This window comes from Rhinichthys klamathensis, unplaced genomic scaffold, assembly GCF_029890125.1.
Source record: "Rhinichthys klamathensis goyatoka isolate OS25496 unplaced genomic scaffold, OSU_Roscu_1.1 h1tg000206l_1, whole genome shotgun sequence".
Taxonomy (NCBI): domain Eukaryota; kingdom Metazoa; phylum Chordata; class Actinopteri; order Cypriniformes; family Leuciscidae; genus Rhinichthys; species Rhinichthys klamathensis.
In genome coordinates, this window is record NW_026606731.1 from 1,889,870 (window position 1) to 1,910,658 (window position 20,789).

General features: G+C 43.4%; 1 protein-coding gene across 1 annotated transcript in view; it reads left to right on the forward strand.

The window, feature by feature from the left end:
* The window catches only part of grik4 (glutamate receptor, ionotropic, kainate 4), a 424,662-nt gene extending 406,119 nt beyond the window's left edge, over positions 1 to 18,543 (forward strand). Inside the window, exons 15-21 of the mRNA XM_056263373.1 lie at positions 955 to 1,064; positions 2,909 to 3,082; positions 11,001 to 11,166; positions 11,884 to 12,109; positions 13,442 to 13,570; positions 13,650 to 13,768; positions 16,821 to 18,543. Coding sequence (XP_056119348.1) covers positions 955 to 1,064; positions 2,909 to 3,082; positions 11,001 to 11,166; positions 11,884 to 12,109; positions 13,442 to 13,570; positions 13,650 to 13,768; positions 16,821 to 17,204 — 1,308 coding nt within the window. The 3' untranslated portion in view covers positions 17,205 to 18,543. The remainder of the gene's footprint in view (positions 1 to 954; positions 1,065 to 2,908; positions 3,083 to 11,000; positions 11,167 to 11,883; positions 12,110 to 13,441; positions 13,571 to 13,649; positions 13,769 to 16,820) is intronic.
* Positions 18,544 to 20,789: the final 2,246 nt, after the last annotated feature.

The window sequence follows — 20,789 nt, forward strand, 5'->3', positions numbered from 1 at the left end:
GTCTCCTCTGTAATTTAATATGTTGTGTGTAGTGCAAAATGTTAATGAGGACCTGGTAAACTAGATACAAGGGAGCCCTGGTGAGAGAGGCTGGTTGAGGTGGTATAACTGCAGGTTTCTGTGGCTGCTTCTGCATGGTTTTATTTTGACAGCCGGAGCAGCAGCGCTTCTCAAAGACAAAGACGCCCAATTTTGCCATCCCTCTGCCAGTTTCCGTAAGGAAGTTTAAAGCAACCTGACTAAGAATAAAACACCTGAACCAGCTTTTTCATGGAGAGCCCATCAGTTTTCTTGTATATCTACCATAGACAGGCTTGGCTCTATTTATTGCTGTATAATTACAGCTTTTAGTGTCCAGCTCAACAGCAATGCCATTCAATTACACTAATATGGAGATGATTGTGGGCACATTAATGAATTTTCAGCCTGGTGCAGGACAGATAGTGGAATAATTACTCATTTCAGCACTATAGTAAACCTGGCTTTTGTAGTCTCAGGCAAAAAAAAAAAAACAGCCCAAATGATTTGTTTGCGAGTGTATCCATCGCTGGCACTATTTAGATTTGCCATCTGTAAAACACCTGTGCCGTGTAGATAGATTAGCCTTGGTGCTTTCACACTTAGTTTCTTGCTGATAAGAGACTGTTAAGTTATTGCTGACCACCGATTGTCAAAGTACCTCTTGGAGAGATAATTGGATTTGACTATTGTGTACAGAATCGGTTCCCGAGTTCTGTTCCAGCGGTTTTTGGATCTTCCGAGTGTGCCAAAATGGTTAGGAGACCAAAAATCAAGCACTTTGTTTGGATCAAGCCAATCAACTGTAAAAGCCTTAAAATGTCTTTAACCTGAAATCTTCAGAATGTTTAAATACTGGAATTGAATGATATAGGCTTATAGGATCTTTGTGATGTTAGTTTTAGAAGTCTTGATGTTGCCTGTGTGTTTTTATAGGGAAGAAGACCTGGGTATTTCTCCTTTTTGGATCCGTTCTCTCCTGGGGTTTGGCTTTTCATGTTGCTGGCGTACCTGGCAGTCAGCTGCGTGCTCTTTTTGGTGGCGAGGTAAATACTCAGCTCCACACTGACACCTGCAGGATCTTAATAGCACTGACACTGTCCTTAAAGGGGTAGCACAGCTAAAAATGGAAAAGAGGCCGTCATTATTTACTTATCCTCATGTCGCTCCTAACCTGTATGACAAGATTTTCAAGAACTTTAGTCTGCTGTCTTGCATACAATGAATGTGGATGGAGACTTGGGCTGTCAAGCCCCATAAAAGCAACATAAAAGTGGTCCGTATGAATCATGCACAAGTCTTCTTAAGTCATACGGTAGCTTTATGTCAGAAACAGACTGAAATTGAATTAACCATTCACTAAAAGCTTGACTGCGCTGGTCACGTCACCTTCATTTATTTAGCGCTTTTAACAATATAGATCATTATAGAATTTCAAAGCAGCTTTACAGTGATAATAGGAAATTAAAGTAACAGAGATTGTTTGGCTTTACAGCTGCTCTAGAATAAACCTTTCTCGTCATTCTCTTTCATTGTATGGAAAGTAGCTTGGAAATTCTGCTAAACTTCTTCGTTTGAAAGTCATACAGATTTCAAACAACATTTAGTGCACCTAAAAATGAAAAAGAAACAAAAACAAATTTTTTACTCATCATCATGTCATCCAAAACCTGTATGACTTTAGTGGAAACAGTTTAAAGATTTTTCCCAGCTGTTTTCTATACAATGAAAGTCGATGGGGACTGGGCCTGTCACCACTCAAAATGGACAAAAAAGCTCAGTAAAGGCAATATAATTGTGAGTCATGCTCTATATTCCAAGTATTCTGTTGTCAAATGGTACCTTTATGTTAGAAACAGTCTATTCACTAAAAGTCTTCCTTGAATACACCAATCACTTTCATTTTATGGATTGTGTGTGTGTGTGTGTGTGTGTGTGTGTGTGTGTGTGTGTGTGTGTGTGTGTGTGTGTGTGTGTGTGTGTGTGTGTGTGTGTGTGTGTGTGTGTGTGTGTGTGTGTGTGTGTGTGTGTGTGTGTGTGTGTGTGTGTGTGTGTGTGTGTGTGTGTGTGTGTGTGTGTGTGTGTGTGTGCGTGAGCGAGCGAGCGAGTTTTAACAACAAACCATACATTACCCATACACTAAAACCGGAGGGCAAAGATTAGTTGTTAGGAATTCTGGAATATTCCTACTATAAGAACTAATCTTTGCGCTCTGATTTTGGGAAGAGATTAGGATTGTTGGTTAATAGGAATGTTGTTGTTCCAGGATCAATATCCTTTGTTGCTCCAATGAAACAGTCCTAAACTTAACCCTGAAATCTGATGGTTTGGTCAGAATGCTGTTCTAGGACCAACAAGGGTGTTTTTGTAGATATTTCATTTTAAACTCACTTTTTATTCCAGCTTTGCATTGGATCAAAAAAGAAATGACATGTTTTATACTCTTTCACAGTAGCCTGCTGATTTTCCCAGCATTCTGTGTTTTGTGTTTTTATTCACTAAACATTACCTGTCAGGAAATTTTATATAAATTGATCATTGGAGATTTTGTGCATGTGTGTTTTTCTTTGTTTGCATCTCTACAATGTGTATATTTTTAGACATTTTTATTGAAGTATGACCTGTGTTAGCTTTTCTGCATTGCTTGTGTTCAGCATTTCAACAGAGCTGTAATGTGAGGTTGTCGCACAAAGTCCTGCAGTGCAGTGCATTTTTATTAGTGTCCTGTCAGTCACGGCTAAAGCTTGCACAGCCCCTTCAGGGAACAAAAACCAGGTTACATGGCCAACAGGGAGCTCTGGTGACTTCATGCTCTGCCAACTGTTAAAATTGTTCATTTATGTTTACTAATTTTTATCCTTTCTTTTTTGTCGCTCCTTGTGGCACACAGGCTAACACCCTACGAATGGTACAACCCGCACCCCTGCCTGAAGGGGCGCTGTAACCTGCTAATTAACCAGTATTCTCTGGGCAACAGTTTCTGGTTTCCTGTGGGGGGTTTCATGCAGCAAGGCTCCACCATCGCCCCCAGAGCCCTGTCCACTCGCTGCGTCAGTGGAGTATGGTAAGAGTGCACAATAAACAAGTTCTCTCTTCTGAAAAGACCTGCGTTGACTGTCAACAGCATATGTTGTGTTTGGATCCAGAGGCCCGTTTCAGAAAGGAGGTTAGGTGAAAACTCTGATTATGTTAACCCTGAAATGAGGGAAACGTTTCAGAATGGGGAGGTATGTCAAACCCGAGAAAGCAGGGTAAGTCAAGCCAAAAGAGAGGTAACTTATACTCAGAGTCAGTAACTTACTCTGTGAACCTAACCAGGTCGGAAGCAGGTTTTCTTCAGTAAACCCAGTTCTCTTACGAGAGGTTCTCTCGTATTGCGTAAGTTTAGCTTACGCTACGGGAAAGATTCATCTTCTCGAGATATTGAAGCCAAAAAATTATCCTAATTTTGTATTCATTGTCAACGCAGTGCAGCAGCTAGCAGACCTAGAGCAGGCAGTCTAGCGTGCTCATTGGCTGCCCTGCAGGCAACTGCTGCAGCCTACCAGTGAGCCCGGCGTGACCTCGCGCCTTCATAGCGTCACAGCCCGCCAGAATGGGCGTGGCTTAGCGTATAAAAGAAGGGGCTCGTAGGCTGAATTCCCTGATTTTTCGACTCTTCAGCGAGCTCTTCGCATCGCTGGATTGAGGGAAGCCACCGTCGCCGTCGAGACAGCGAACAGCCAGCCAGGACAGCGCTGAGGAAGCCGGCCGTCTTCGCCACCTTCAGCCATCCGTGCGAGCTACGCTATCCGGCGACGTATCCTTTTTACATTGTTGTTGTATTCTCTTTTCTCTTACTCCTAAAAGAGCAGCGAGCGTCTTTTTCAAGATGCCTCGCACTTCCTGTGGACAGCCGGAACCTGTGACCACAGCGACGCGCTCGCCGGAGAACCTCCCTCGAGCCTCGCTCTCGCCTTCCCCGCCTCTCTTCACCGACGCGCAGCTGCCGCTCACGAGCCTCACTGCCGTCGCGTCCGAGGATGAGGTCGAGGGACACGCCACAATGGACTGCTGTTCTAACCGCGGCTAGCTTCCTTTACAAGGAAGCTGCCGCGCGCGCTCTTTGTTATCTGCTCGCGCTACTTAAGCTTATGTTGTTTCCCCCGTGGCTCAGTGGCTAAACTCTAAGCTTTCGCGCCAGAGACCCGTGTTCGATCCCGGCTCTCGCAGCAGATACAATTTATGCAGCTCTCCTCTCTGAGCTCGCGACCAGCTTTCTTACATACAGAAAGCGAGCGCGCGCCCCGAGCGACACGCACACGAAAACTGTGATGACGCTCTCTCTCTTATCTGCTCGCGCCAACTAAAGCTTACGTTGTTTCCCCCGTGGCTCAGTGGCTAAACTCTAAGCTTTCGCGCCAGAGACCCGTGTTCGATCCCGGCTCTCGCAGCAGATAAAATTTATGCAGCTCGCGCGACCAGCTTTCTTACGTACAGAAAGCGAGCGCGCGCCCCGAGCGCATGCGTCACCGGCGAAAGAAGGAAAGAGTGGTTTTTTGTCCCGCCGAGGCTTGACAAACCCCCTCTTTTTCTCAAACATTTTCCAGCTCCTCCTAGTTCGAGCGGCTGGTAATGTCTATACTGCAGTAGAGAGCCTGTTATAACACGCACGCCTGCAGACAATGCCGACACGCACACGAAAACTGTGATGACGCTCTCTCTCTTATCTGCTCGCGCCAACTAAAGCTTACGTTGTTTCCCCATGTGGCTCAGTGGCTAAACCTTAAGCTTTCGCGCCAGAGACCCGTGTTCGATCCTGGCTCCCGCAGCAGATAAAATTTATGCGGCTCTCCTCAGCAAGCCGCCGTTTTCGGATCCGGCTCACGCCGATGGTGTTTTTTAGTGTAGAAAGGTGCCCACATCTCGGTGTTCACCCCTACACACAAGCACAACACTTCCCGTGTTATTCACAGAACAGAGCCCACTCCCTTAAAGCGGGAAACCGCTCGAGTGTTGAACGTAGGATATGTGTCCACGAGTTCGTGCCCATGCCTATTTTTCTGCCCGCTCTATCACTAAAGACTCATATCAAACTATGAGAGAGAAAGACGCGCGTGTCCCGCTGCGGCCGGACCGCCGTCAAAGTTTATTTCCCTGTCAGTCCCCTTCAAACAGGCTACTGCAGTGGTCCATTTAGCAGCCAACGAGCCGGTTCATTTACCCTCTCGCCTGCACACATACGCCGTCTTCACGGCGACCCAGAGAAATCTCAAAAGAGTATAGTGCCGTTGGTGTCTTAAGTGTAGTGAAAGTGCCCACGCCCCAGTGTTCACCCCTACACACAAGCACAACACGTTCCGTGTCACTCACAGAGCACACTCTCATAAAGCGCAGAAAAGCCGCTCGAGTGTTGAGTGTAAGAAATGTGTCCACAGGTTTGTGCCCACTGTCTGCCCGCTCTGTAACACGGTCAATGAAGCAGGTTATGAATGTAAGTCTCGTGCCCGCCAGAGAGCGTTCACGCTTACTAACACACACTTCTCCCCGGGCGCCGCCCGCGCGTCTAAGTGTTATCACAAGGCGCAGGGCGTTAATAAGACGCTCCCCATCCTATTCGATCGGGGCGTCAAATACACTTGTAAGTCTCGTGCCCGCGCACACGCGTTCACGCTTGCAGAAAGCTTCTCCGCCCAGAGCGCTGCTCGCGCGACAAAAAGTGGAAAGAGAATGTTCCCCATCCCTTATGATTGGGACATCCCACATAAATCAGCCGGTTTCGGTTTTCAGCGAGCAGCCATTGCCCAGAACCGAGAGCGCGCGCGCCACGCTTTCGGCTCCGGTTCAGTTTTCACAAGCCCGCGAATGGCGGCGATCTGAACCTGGAGGCCATTCGCCCCCTAGCGGCTCACGTAGCTGCATGGGAAGCTATCCCAAGGGTTTCAGAACGGGTGCTGAGCACAATAAAGCATGGCTATACACTTCAATTCATTCGCCGTCCCCCGCGCTTCCGAGCCCGGACCGCGACGATAGTGAATGCGGAAGTAGCACACCTACTTCACGCAGAAATAGCAAAGCTGCTGTGCAAAGGGGCAATAGAAAGGGTACCGCCTTCTCTGAGCGAGTCAGGCTTTTACAGCCGATATTTTCTCGTACCCAAGAAGGACGGAGCCTTCAGGCCCATCCTCGATCTGAGACATTTGAACAAGGTGCTTGCGAAAAGACCGTTCAAAATGCTTACGACCAGAAAAATCCTCGCGCACGTTCGCCCGAGGGACTGGTTTATTTCTCTAGATCTGAAGGATGCCTATTTTCAGATTCAGATAATACCCCGTCACAGGCGATTTTTGAGATTCGCCTTCGACGGTCAGGTATATCAATACACCGTCCTGCCGTTCGGCCTGTCTCTAGCACCCCGTACATTTACGAAGTGCATGGACGCGGCGCTCGCCCCCCTGAGAAGTCAGGGGCTGCGAATAATGAACTACCTGGACGATTGGCTGATATTGGCACAGTCAGAGACAGAACTGATGTCTCACAGAACAGTGCTTCTCAGTCACCTGGAAAGCTTGGGTCTCACGGTCAACTGGACCAAGAGCTCATTAACGCCCAGCCAGTCAATTTCCTTTTTAGGAATAGAACTGGACTCGGTGACTATGACGGCATGTTTATCGACGCAGCGCGCGCGCCGTGTTCGACACCTAGCCGCATCTTTCCAGAAGGGCAGCTTTCTCCCTCTGAAAACATTTCAAAGGATGTTGGGCTGTATGGCGTCAGCTGCAGCGGTCCTTCAGCTGGGCCTACTGCGCATGCGCCCGCTCCAGCGCTGGTTGAATGCTCGCGCGTCTTGCCGAGCTTGGGTGTCTGGCGGCCAGAAAATCAGAGTGACTCAGACCTGCATAGCGGCTCTGCAGCCCTGGTTAGTAGCCGACTTGTACCAGCAGGGAGTGATGATGGGAACCATCTCTTACCGAAAAGTCACAGACCGGCCTTCGGCCAGTGGTCAGATCAAGAGAAGTGTTTCCACATAAACTGTCTGGAGATGTTAGCGGTCGAGAACGCACTGAAGTGCTTCCTCCCGTTCATACAGGACCAACATGTTCTTGTCCGCTCGGACAACATGTCTGTGGTATCCTATGTCAACCGTCAGGGCGGTGTCAGATCCAGGAATCTCTGCAATCTGGCGGAACGCCTCCTTATGTGGTCTCAGATGCACCTGCGTTCGCTGAGGGCGACGCACGTGCCTGGCCATTTGAACGACGGCCCAGACAAACTGTCCAGGCGCCTATTCGGCAGAGCGGAGGTCGACCTATTTCTGTCAAAAGACAACGCTCAATGTCCGATATTCTTTACGAAAGACGAGGACGCGCTGGCCCAGGTTTGGCCCAGCCTCCCGCTTTATGCTTTCCCTCCGGTCTCTCTGTTACCTCAAGTGTTCAAGAGAATCAGGGAAGCACGCCACTCGGTGCTCCTCATAGCCCCGCGATGGGAGAATCAGATTTTGGTGGCGCATCTGCTCACTTTCCTACAAGAGATGTTGGATAAGGGGAGGTCCCCATCCACGCTCAAAGTGTATGTGGCGGCCGTGGCAGCGTTCGCAGAGCCGACGCACGGCCAGTCATTGGGAAGACATGAGCTGGTCATCCGCTTCCTTAGAGGAGCTAGAAGGATGAACCCGCCGCGCCCCCCGTCGGTTCCTGTGTGGGATCTTTCATTGGTCCTCGAGGCCCTGAAAGCTTTTCCATTTGAACCACTGGACTCCGTGGGGTTGAAATATCTATCACTAAAAACCGTTTTTCTGATTGCACTGTCATCAGTAAAACGTGTGGGGGACCTGCACGCGCTGTCTGTCAGCGCATCGTGTCTGGAGTTCGGGCCGAATGACTCTAAAGTCATCCTCAGACCTAGACATGGCTATGTCCCTAAAGTGATGGGCACTCCATTCAGAGCGCAAGTCATTTCACTGTCAGCTCTGCCAGCATCTGACAGCGAAAGTGATGTGAATCTCCTCTGCCCTGTTAGGGCGCTGAGGTTTTACATTACGCGCTCCGCCTCCTTCAGGCGTTCGGAACAGCTGTTTGTTTCGTTTGGAGGGCGCACCAAGGGTCTCGCCTCCTCGAAACAGAGCCTGTCCAGATGGATAGTGGACGCTGTAGCAGCCGCTTACGCGTCAAAAGGTCTGCAATGCCCTTTGGGTATCAGGGCTCATTCCACGAGAGGCGTTGCCTCGTCGTGGGCGTGGTCCAGTGGGATCTCTATCCATGACATATGTGTAGCGGCGGGCTGGAGCTCCCCGTCTACCTTTGTCAGGTTTTATAACCTAGAGGTTCCCGCCTTGCAGGCTAAACTTTTGTCAGTTTGAAAGGGATGTGTATTCTGCCCAGATATTCTGCTCAGATCACTCTCACGTGACTCAGCTCTCCTGGTTGAGCTGCACCAGTAGGGTATGTGCCATGTGCCTATACAGACCACTGCGCTGCTCTGTATTCCCTATGTGTGCTTATATACAAGTGATGGCCCGCATGGCTGGCCACCTTATTTTTCCCACTTATTGGGCTCCCCTGAAGTTCGGGGTCTCATGGTGGATGCTTGGCGCGCACGGCGTTGACAAAGTGTTCCCGTAGCGTAAGCTAAACTTACGCAATACGAGAGAACCTCTCGTAAGAGAACGATACTCGGTTACTAACGTAACCTCGGTTCTCTCTAGAGAGGGAACGAGTATTGCGTAACCGGCCGTGCTCGCGCCACGAGCGACTTCGCTTCAGTTGTCGAAAAACCAGGGAATTCAGCCTACGAGCCCCTTCTTTTATACGCTAAGCCACGCCCATTCTGGCGGGCTGTGACGCTATGAAGGCGCGAGCGCCCTTCATTGGGCGTGACGTCACGCCGGGCTCACTGGTAGGCTGCAGCAGTTGCCTGCAGGGCAGCCAATGAGCACGCTAGACTGCCTGCTCTAGGTCTGCTAGCTGCTGCACTGCGTTGACAATGAATACAAAATTAGGATAATTTTTTGGCTTCAATATCTCGAGAAGATGAATCTTTCCCGTAGCGTAAGCTAAACTTACGCAATACTCGTTCCCTCTCTAGAGAGAACCGAGGTTACGTTAGTAACCGAGTATCGTTTCTTTCTGTCTCCTCTCCCTTTTTAAAGCGTAATCGATGTTTTAATACTTCATTCATATATTCATTCACCCTGCAAAAATGCTTTTCTTACTGAGTATATTTGGCTTATTTCAAGTACAAATATTTATAATATAATATAATTATATAATAAAATAATTATGTTTCTTACCCCATTGGCAGATAGTTTGCAAAATAAGAAAAATGCACTTTAATTCTTTTTTTTTCTTCCAGGAAACAAGACTAAATACCTTATGTCATTTTTCTTATTTAGAAAATGTCTTGATTTAAGAATCTTTAGTGATGTTGACTGGATACAACAAGACAAAGCATTTTTTTGCAGTGGAAGTAGATTCATTCATTGCACATTTTTTCCTGTTGGATTTTAATATTCTTCTACCATCTCCTCTTCATCTGTCAGTGGTCTTGGTCCAGGTTTGGCGAGCCTCTGCATTCTTGCCCTAATTAAGAAATGTAACAGGTTGGATTAGAGAACATTTAATTATGTGAAAAGCACACTGTGGAAAAAGCTTCTGCATATTGAAATAGACACTGAATGATTTAATATGTCAAATCTTTGTAAAGTCATGTAGCCTACATCCAAGAACCTTTTATGCTTTAAGCTTTAGCCTATCTGATTAAAGTATAGTTTTATACTTCATTCTAGCTACTGCCACGTTCTTTTTTATTTTAATTTTTGTTTTTGCCCGTGGGATACCATGAAAGTGAATATTAGTTCAATAACTTACCATTCTACCAGTTTTCACCTCTGATATTTTAACAGTGATTAAGAATTAAACTTGCGTATTGACTCAGAAGTATGCGGATGTCTTTTTGTTTTGGTTGCTGTTGTCATGCTGAATCGTAATTTCGATCATGGCTTTTCATAATCATGGTCAGTCTACTCAGAGTTGATTGAACTAACTCAATTCAGCTGTTCTGAAACTGAAAACTCAAGAGTTTCCCATTTCAGGGTAAATCAACTCCGAGTTTTAAGTTTTAACTCAGAGCTGGTTGAACCTCCTTATTGAAACAGGCCGCTGGTCTCCAGAGTGTCAGGAAGTTTATTGATATTTACATTTTCCTCCTTAATCATTTATGGGGGCCTCAAAAATGTACATATATTTATTTATTTTGTTTGTCATATGTTTTATTTCAATAGATATGTTTCCATCCACTTGTTTGTATGTGCTTTTTGGGGTATTGCATAAAAAACAGCTGGATGAAATCGTCAAGATGCGCATAAATGAAAGATGCGCATAAAAAAACGTATGCATTCAGTTGGAGTGGATACATTTTTTTATCCAATAAGCATATGTATAAACTATGATGGAAACACATTTACCGAATAAATCATTCAATGTGCAACAAAAAACTCACGTGGCTTTGCCTCAACAGTGGATGTGATTGGATAACTGGATTAACCTGCAGACCAATTTAGACCAAAGATAACAAATGATAGAGACATTTATACATTTGTGTATGATCAAATTCTTAAAAAAAAAAATTAATTGAAAAAACAAACATTGAATCCAGTACAGGTCATTTTGTCCCTCATTATGCATTTATGTTGGTTTTTGGAGTCTTTGCATTCTTCTATACCCTATAGCAGATAAAAGTGATACTCTCACTTGGCCTCTGTTTTTCTGCTGCGTTATTATACTGTCATTTTTCGAGGCCTTGCCGACTGCAGCACACTGAGGTCAGTGGAGAATAAAAGCAAGCTATTTTTGAGTATTCAGAACAGGCATACAGTATTCAGAGAAGCCTTTCAACTTCTCATTCGGATGCCAAGCTCACAGTAGCTCCAAGCTCTTTTGATGTTGGGTCAGAACTGCTTCTGCGTTGTGTTCCTCGTGCCTAAAACTGGTTTGTCATTCCAGGTGGGCTTTCACCTTGATCATCATCTCTTCCTACACAGCCAACCTGGCGGCCTTTCTCACTGTGCAGAGGATGGAGGTGCCCATCGAGTCGGTGGACGATCTGGCTGACCAGACGGCCATCGAATATGGCACCATGCACGGCGGGTCCACCATGACCTTCTTCCAGGTGAGATCTTCAAGGACAGAATGGAAGAGAACTCCACCCACAAATCAATGGCCTGTCGGCAGGTTTATTGACCATGTCGCTAGCACTCTTCCCTACTTTGGGATTTATCTGTTTGCTGTCTTAATATCAGTCCCCCTCGATATCTTTCCCTCTCCAGAGGGCTGCCCAGACTAATTCACACATTTTGATGCTTCCGAGGGGCCGTTTCTTGACCCGTCTCTCAGCAAGCACAGGCTGTTTCACATATTCAGCTGTCACATCAACATGTCAAACTGTCAGCTTATCAACCACCAAGTCCTTGGTTAACACAGTCAGTCTCGCCTTCTCAAAGCTCTAGTGACTGGCTGTCAGGACTCCAGATGAAAGTTGAGGAGCAAGCAGGAATGCGTATAATGATCCTAATTGTAACAAGGTCCAGTTGTTATGGGAAGAAGGAGGCGGGAACCGGCGAACATTCAACAAGTTTAATAAATAAAATAAAACAAATACAAAATGAAAGTATAAGCCAGCAGCCCCTCGCGGACGACTGCTGGCCACACAAAACACAACATAAAATCCAGGCCTGGCCTCTCTCGATCTCCACTGTAGTCGCTCCTCCGTGAGAGATACGAGACCGGTGCGTCTCACAGGTGTCACTCATCAGCAATCACGCCACCGGCCTCGCGCCGCTCTCTCACGTCCTGCTCACCACACTAATATTTCCTTTTCTTCGGTTAGAACTCCCGCTACCAGACGTACCAGCGCATGTGGAACTTCATGTACTCCAAGCAACCCAGTGTGTTCGTGAAGAGCACGGAGGAGGGCATCGCCCGAGTGCTCAACTCCAATTACGCCTACCTGCTGGAGAGCACCATGAACGAGTACTACCGCCAGCGTAACTGCAACCTCACCCAGATCGGAGGCCTGCTGGACACCAAGGGCTATGGCATTGGCATGCCTCTGGGTGAGAAATGAGTTTCTGTTGGGGAAACAACAATGACTAGAGTTTATGTGGAGTTAGCAGGACTTGTATTGATCGAAATGCAACTAATTCAAATCTGCATAGAAATATACCAGTGAGTCTTGCACACTGCAAATTGTTTTGTTTTTTAGTTTTTTATGGCTAGTCAGATTGTCGAGGCAGACTGTGCAACTTCAGCTTTATTTTTGTCACCGTACGATTGACAGCGTTGACTGGCCGATCAATCTTGTCAAAATCTGACATTCTCATTAACATAGGAAATTGAAATGGTACCACACACACTATGTTTATGTTTTAAATTTACCTGAAAGGAAAAGAAAAAGTCTGTTAAGGCTTCACAAAAAAAAGTGAATTTACCATATTTTTCCTGAGCAAACTCAATGTAGTATGATCATAACATGAAGGGAATGCTAATGAAAGGTTTGGAGTCGGTAAGATTAAATGTTAATGTTTTAAAAAGTATTCTCTTATGCTCACCAAGGCTGCATTTATTCGATTAAAATACAGTAAAAACTAATATCGTCAAATATTCTTACAAATTAAAACTGTCTATTTGAATATATTACTTCATATATTGCATCATTACTCCAGTCTTCAGTGTCACATGATACTTAAGAAATCATTCTAATCAGCTGATTTGCTGCTCAAGAAACAATTCTTATTTGTATTAACAATGTTAAAAACAGTTGTGCTGCTTAATAGTTTTGTGAAAACTATGATAATTTTTTTTTCAGGATTCTTCGATGAATAGAAAGTTCAAAAGAACAGCATTTATTTGTAATAGAAATCTTAGTATTTATCCTTGCTGAATAAAGTATTAATTTCTTTAAAAAAAACTTTTGAAAGGAAGTTTAAATCATTTTAATTATATATATATATATATATACATTTTTATTATTATCAGTATCATTATTATTTATAAATTTTTTGCAAATCACCACTAATATAAATGGACACTGTCCATTGACTAATTGGTCGCAAGTGAGCATGTTAAAATAAGCGATGCAAGATTGCCAAATTTGCCCTATAATGAAAGAAATCTTTTTATATTTAGCCAAAATTGCACAGTGCACACCAGGCTTTAATCGGATCGCTGAAGTTAAACTAATCCATTGACTGAATATAAATTGCACTAAATTGATTTTAACCAATGTTAACCAAGGATTTATGTCCAACAGATGTTTAATCAACATGATTAATGAAAGGGCTTAGGATACGATAAGCTAAAAGAACAGAGTCAGCAGAGCAGAAATGATACATCCAGCTCTGACTTTTGACTTCTCTAAGATGGATATTTATGACTGTTTGTTTCAGGCTCTGTCTACAGAGATGAGTTTGACCTGGCCATACTCAAACTACAGGAGGAAAACCGCTTGGAGATCCTGAAGAGGAAATGGTGGGATGGTGGCAAGTGTCCGAAAGAGGAGGATCATCGAGCGAAAGGTAAACCACCTGTCACTCAACTGCTGGTCCAAACGGAGTCTGTTAAAAGACGTTTCTCATGTTGTGTATTTCTGTGTAGGTCTGGGCATGGAGAACATTGGTGGGATCTTCGTGGTGCTTGTGTGTGGTCTGCTGGTGGCCATCTTCATGGCAGTGTTGGAGTTTGTGTGGATGCTGCGTCATACGCCAGGAACAGAGGTGAGAGAGGGCTATTTTACCTGCCTCTGCTTTCTGTCCTTCTCCCCGCCCTCGCGCCTCCCTCCCTGAACCCCCCCACACCCCATCCCGCACCTCACAAAGAGTATACCTCAAACTCATCTACACGGCTCTTCACTGTCACAACCAACACAGGCTAAAGATTTTTAACGTTTGAATGAAATGAAGTTCCTTCTGTTTTGTCTTTTATTTTCCTCCCTGAAGCAGATTGATGGCTGTGTGTGTCAGACTGCATTGTTTCAAATGAAACACTGTGATTTTCACTAAATAAACACTTCTGCATGTTTCAGTAGAACCCCAAGACGTGACTTTTTTTTGGAGGGTACAAATGCATGGGTGTTTATGTCTTCATAAGTTACTGTGTTATGGACCCTTTTCACATTTTCGGGGTTCTCAGAAGCAGAAGTCGTCATAGTTGGATAAACTTCTGTAGTGCTGAACGGGAGATGACAGCAAATATAATTTTTGTATTTTCTCCAATAGCAAAAGAAAAAATACATGATAGCATTTCTATGACTTTTCCAAAAGAGGGAAAAATGTTGAGAGATTGATTACAGCGGTTAGAAGAGAGAATGATGTCAAATGTGCCGTCGTTGTATTAGAAACGCCCTCGCAGCAGCGTTAGTTTGTTTTTTGTAGTTTACTGCCAGGGTAATAAAAGCGTTATAAATGCATATTAACATTTTCTTTAATTAAAATATGAAAAACTACACTAGATTTGCAATTTTGATAACTGTGAACACAGTCTGTGAAAAGGATCCATTGATTGTCCATATTCATAGACTGAGCATTGTGGGTAAATATTCACAGAAAAAGAATGTGTTTGTCTAGAAGTATGTGGGTGAGTGTAAAGCGAGACTAAACTAAAAGCTAATTGAAAACTGTGTGTTTGTTTGTGCACTTATGTTTTATGTGTCAACATCAAGTGACTAGTTGAGCCAGTGCAGTTTAGCCCTATTTTTGATAAATAAGCTAAATACTTGCATTACCCTTTGGGTATCTTTGTGTATTAGCATTAGGTAATGTGTGTTTGTGTGTGAGGTGTATTTATGCATGTAAGTGTATAATTAGGGCCCTGCACTGACATGCCTCATAGTCCAAAGGGTAACACGTTCTACCTGTCCTGTCCTGTATATCTCTTCATCCACAACACATCACATTGATCCAACACCAAGATGACCCCTCCAACCAAAGGCCCACTAACATTACAGCTCCCAGAATCACATCATTGTTTGTGTGCGGTGCCTTTTCAACCTCATGAGAATCCTTTTTTTAATTTGCATCGAGTATGTTGATATTTTTCAGAAAACTTGTTGAGCTTCAGCAGCTGAGTTCTGGATTTTATCTGCTAAGATTAAATTAATGCTAATGGGATGTGGCATAATTGGGTGGAAGTCACATCAAATTTCCGTATAAATTCAATCCAAGCAGCTTTTTTGTTTTGTTCGTGTCAAATTAAAAGAAGTTCAACTTTTATATATAGTTCATATCAAAATGAAAGTTCTGTCATCATTTCCTCACCCTCATGTCATTCCAAACCTGTTTGACTTTCTTTGCTTTGCGGAACATAGATTAAGATATTTTGAAAATTGTTGGTAACCAAACAGTTTTGACCATTTGTCCATTTTGCCCGTTGATTTACAAGAAACATTGAGACATTTCTCATAATATCTTATTCTATGTTCCAGAAAAAAACAATATGAGGGTGAGTAAATGATGACAGAACTTTCATTTTTGGGTGAACTTTCACTTTAAAAACGTGTCTCGAGACTTTGCCTTCCTTTCCATTCATCAGCGATGAGGCTCTGCGGTTGGGGAATGTTGTGCGGTAGCTCCCGTTTTTAAAGGCAAAAATATGTTCTGTATGAACGGCCCCTAATAGTGTTTTTTTCCTCTGTTAGACATATTCTACCCTGTTGTATAAAGGTGTGGTCAAATGCACTGTTGTTCTGTGAATTTTCATGGGCAAAATTCAGCCATTTCAATAATAATCCATGTAATCTGTAATTTATCTTGAGGGCGAAAGATTTCCCTGTGCAGTTTTGCAACAGGTTCAAGTTGATAGCTCAAATTCGCTGTGTTAACCAACAGAAATCTGCTTGGTTTGACAGTGACTTGTGCATGAGCTATGCTTCACACAACACTACACTATTGAAAATAGATCATGGATTTCTATTGTGACAACACCTTAACTGAACAGGATGGAAACATTAAGGTTTAGATCATCAATGATATTGTGCTGGAGGCATTGGCTGATTCCTATTACAAAAATTCAATTTTTGTCTAGGAATGAGTGGTTTAGTTTAGGTGGACATGCATAGTATTTCCCTTCAAATTTGATGTCACCCCAGGAAATTAAGGTCTACTGAAACTACTTAAAACTCTACTGAGGACAAGAGGAAAACACTACTGTAAAACAACCATTAAGATAAATGAACAATTCAAGGAAAATATTTATTCATTTAACAGTCTTTAATCAAGACATTCTTTTTGTAATATTGTGCAATAATATTTCATTGATGACAGAATTTCATTAAGATGACATAGGAAAAAACGACACCTGTGTTGTAAAGTGATGAAAATTCTTTTAAAATATATGCATTCAAAGGTTCAGATCATTTTGTGTAAATAACCATCGAAACATGCATCCTAATCCTCTTGGGAGCAATTTCAGCCCAATTTTTAAGCATCAAAGGCACCGTATACAAAGAATGACCCAAACACAACAGCTCCACTCACTTATGTCTTTTTTGAAATGCAAATCTAACAATGTACATTTAAAAGTGAACTTGTTGAGAATGTAATGAGCACGCGCAGAGATCACCAAGCGCTTCGGGATGTTTTCTCTGATCTCTCTGCGGTGCATCAGTCCAGATAAACAGCCACCGCCCCCTGTATAGTCCAGTGTTATTTTGATCAATGCTCTGGCTGTGCTGCCTTCCACCCCCTGTGTGCAGCGTGTCAGTGAGACCCCCTGGCCTCTCTCTCTCTCTCTCTCTCCCTCTCCCTCTGTCTCCGTGTTTGTGCCTCACAGCTGTCCATGTGCGAGGAGATGCTACGAGAGCTGCAGGGCATCGTGCTGTGTCAGGACAGCCTGCAGGTACGGCGCAGGCGCGGAGCCAGTGTTCTGCGACCGCAGCCTCTGCCCCTGGACGACCGGCGGGCGCGGGCCACGGCAGCGAGCCTCAGCAACGGCAAGCTGTGCACAGGCACCGGCCTGCCCGAACCACTCTCCCACAGACTGGCGCAGGAGGCCGCCCTGGTGGCGCGAGGGTGCAGTCACATTCGCATCTGCCCGGAGTGCCGGCGCTTCCAGGGCATTCGAGTGCGCCCCGCTGGCCCCTTAGGAGCTTCACCCACCCACAGCGAGGAGAGTATAGAGTGGGAGAAAGGCACCAACAACAGTGAACACGAATAACCTCTCTTACCTGTGTCGGATAGACGTTAAACGACGGCTTTGCTGGACCCAGGGATTATGGGAACATAGGCTCCGTAGAAGGAGCTAAAGGAGATGCTGTCCGTGCTGCTCAATTCGGCCCAGGAGCTGCGTCTGGTTTCTGTACACTGTCCTTACAGCCCTCTGCTTTTGGGGGACACAGCAGAGGGGCTTTGTACTATGCAGTATATTTGTCTTACTGTGCTGTTGATTTATTTTTAAATTATTCCTCTTTTGTTGTGAAACCACTATATTGCTATTATCTCCTTCTGACGACGCCCGTTTAGTTTTGTTTTTCACACAGCGGACGACTGCAGACTCGATCCACTATCGCTCAACCTTTTTAGAGTACCAAAATACTTTGTATTAATTTTGTGCTGTCGCCTTCTCATGCCGGCCCCTGGCGGAGTAAAAATTAAGAGAACTGAACACAAAAACAACTGCGATCTGTTTTTATTATTAGTCATATTATATTAAAAAGGTTTTTGGGATGTTTCTGAATGTTTGATGTGCATGTACGAGGGTTTTAGATGCTATTGAATGGAGAAACACAAGATTTTTTATACTTTGCTTTTCATTCTTTTGAGTTAAATTCATATTGTTGCACTCTTTGGATATGAAAATTGCACATAGTTATGGAAAAGTGGATGCTCCCATTTAAGAAATTTGCATTAGGAATTGATACAGATTTCCATTGACCCTTATTTTTGTCATTCTAGCAGGATTCTAGGAGGTATCAAGTGTGTTCGCTTTCAAAAAATATGTCAGGGAAGTGAGTTGATTGATTTTTGTTCCTGGCGAGGTCTTACATTCATCTCACCACTCAATACATGATGAAATCAACAGGGTCACTCCATCTAGACATATCTGTGTGATGAGACATTGGAGATTGTGGGCCTATGTACATCAGGTATTTCTTTATATCACATAACAGCTCATAAAGTTATTGGGGTTTTTTTCTAGTTTGATACCAGAAACATCCATTTGTTTATGTGATGTCTTGGGTTCATCCTTCTTGTTTTCAAAGAGAGACATCTGGTGAACAACCTTTTAAAAATGGATTCCACCCATCAGTTTTTATCAACGCACCACAGCTGATGCAGAATTTAGATACCAAAATGAAATGATTTTATTAGGCATGATGGTATCCTCAACTTGCAGAGCCAAATTGTAATAAATTGCCTTCACGTTTTGGAGAGCCATTAGAGGTTACTTATACCCATGTTGATTTTTCTGTGCATTTCTATTGAACTGAATCCATTTCTAAATGATATTTCAATACGGTGTTAGTGCCTGACGAAAATAAATGGCATTGTGTTCAGTTCTGTGAAAGTTTTTGTCTCTTGGATCTTTTGACTCACTCTGTAAACATTTGCTTTTCTAGGTGCACAAATACAGCTCCATTCATTTACAGGTTTGAATGGCTGTGATTGTGTGTTTCAGGCATCTGATAAACAATGGCAAAGCTGTATGTGCAGGTGGGTTTTCACTGGATACACAGACTTGTAGACAACTCTATGGGGGCAACCTCTTCAAGATGTGAGAGATATTTACTATGTGGGGCATGAGCACACCTGCTTTAGACTCAGAGACATTTGAGCTGGTTGAAAGAGTGTAGAACACACAAGCAAAATGACTGACTGCTCTCATAGGAAGGTTAAATCAAGCAGTTTAAGTTTACAAAATCAAAAAAAATATTGGCAAAAAATGCACATGCAGCAATTAATCAAATCTGTCGCAACTAATGTAGCATCATGCAAAACTGAGCTTTCAATGCCACTGAAATGCTCTATTTACACTCAAACACAACTAATGTATTCCATGAGCAAAAGTGACCAATAATAGGGGGTTAACAAGACAAACTGAATGGTATTCGGCTAGTCATGTGACCTCAAAATGGCTGCCCACATGAGGTGACCCGCTCCATGTAAAGCAAAACAGGTTTTGTTAGGTTATTAATATGACAGGGGTCTTCATGTCATGTGAGTGTACATTGCTTTTATCATGTATAAAAAGTGTTATTTATCCTCATACGAATTAGCCACAATTTCAGCAAAACATAAAATAGTTACAAACTGCCATGCGAGTGTGTCGGAGCTTCTGAACTTCTCTCAATCCTGAGTATTTTCAAACTGAAGAAATATCTACAGATGTCTAAAAGATAGAAATCCTTTTAAATTCCAGGGTTCAAACACTAAGTTGTCCAATGCTATGATGGTTTGATAGTAATGAGTGTGAATTGTTCAGAGACCAAAATGTCATGGCAGAAGACAGGACGACTTAGTGAGATTTGCAAAGCTCACAGCCCAATCAGTCCAGATGCATTCCCGAGGGCCGGGCCCCAATCTCCGTCAGCATACTGCCCTTCTCCAAGCCATTTATTTCTTCATTCAGCTCTGACCTGTTTCCACGGGATGAAATTGCATCTCTAGCTTTAATTCCTTCTGGTGTTGTAACTGGTTTGGGTCAGACAGCAAGAAATATGACTTTCTGCTGATTGACACTGAATGACATCAGCAAACTTGGTTTCACGTGTTGTTGTGTTGTGCCATATAGTTAAAAGTAGTTCAAGTTTTTTTTTTTAAATGCAGTGCTCCAGCTAAAAGTAGTTCAACATTTAATAAAAAAAATAAAAAATTTTTTTTTTTTTTTAACGATTCTCTAAATGCATGATATTCCTCTGACCTGCATTTTGCATTTTAATTGAAAAATGCTCTCTGTGTGAATGGGCCCTTAGGGGCGACAATGGAGCTTTTCCATTGTTTTTCCTATGCGCTATGGATGTGTTTGACACTGATTCTTTTACAGCGTCTTGCACATAAAAGGGCATTATTAAAAAATGTGGCGTTCATGGTAAAAAAAAAAAATCTCTAGGCCTTTTTTGTTTTGTTTTTACCCTGCGTATCACATTTTTGAAAGCATTGAATGGCTCCTATGTTAGTTGAAGTCAATATATTTATAGCAACATACCTTAATAATAGCTCATCCAATTTCATGTCAGATGCATTTGAATGCAACTGTTTTAGCATAGTGCTATCTTGCTGTTTTTCACAGTTTCACAAATGATTTATGATCAAAAGCATATATAAAATAGCCCATTCTTCAAAATGTTTTAAAATGCAGAGTCATTGCTACTAATCTTTTTCGGGTCACTGGTTTGTCACCTACAGCTGAATTTCTAGCTATAGACTCTGTTTAATGTTCAAACACATCAGAGGTAAGTAACAGCACAGGTCAAAATGCTCTTTGTCGTCTTCTTTCCACAATGAAAGTGTAGTTAACGTCCCTGTGAGTGCAGGTATATTGTCATGTTCATTTTGCCGTCTTTTGTTCCCTGGCAGTGCTTGAATAAGCAGGACAACAATCTCACCATTACAGATATAATGAAATAAAAGTATTTTCTTTTGCTTTCATTTCCTTTCCATTTATTCACGTTGTGATGGATTGATCTCGGATTGGGAGACATTGATCATCTGACTGCCAGATCAGACGTATAATGCTGGCACATAGAAAATGATCATTGTAGTGCCACATGTCTTTCCATGAATGTTAAATTCATGACATAAC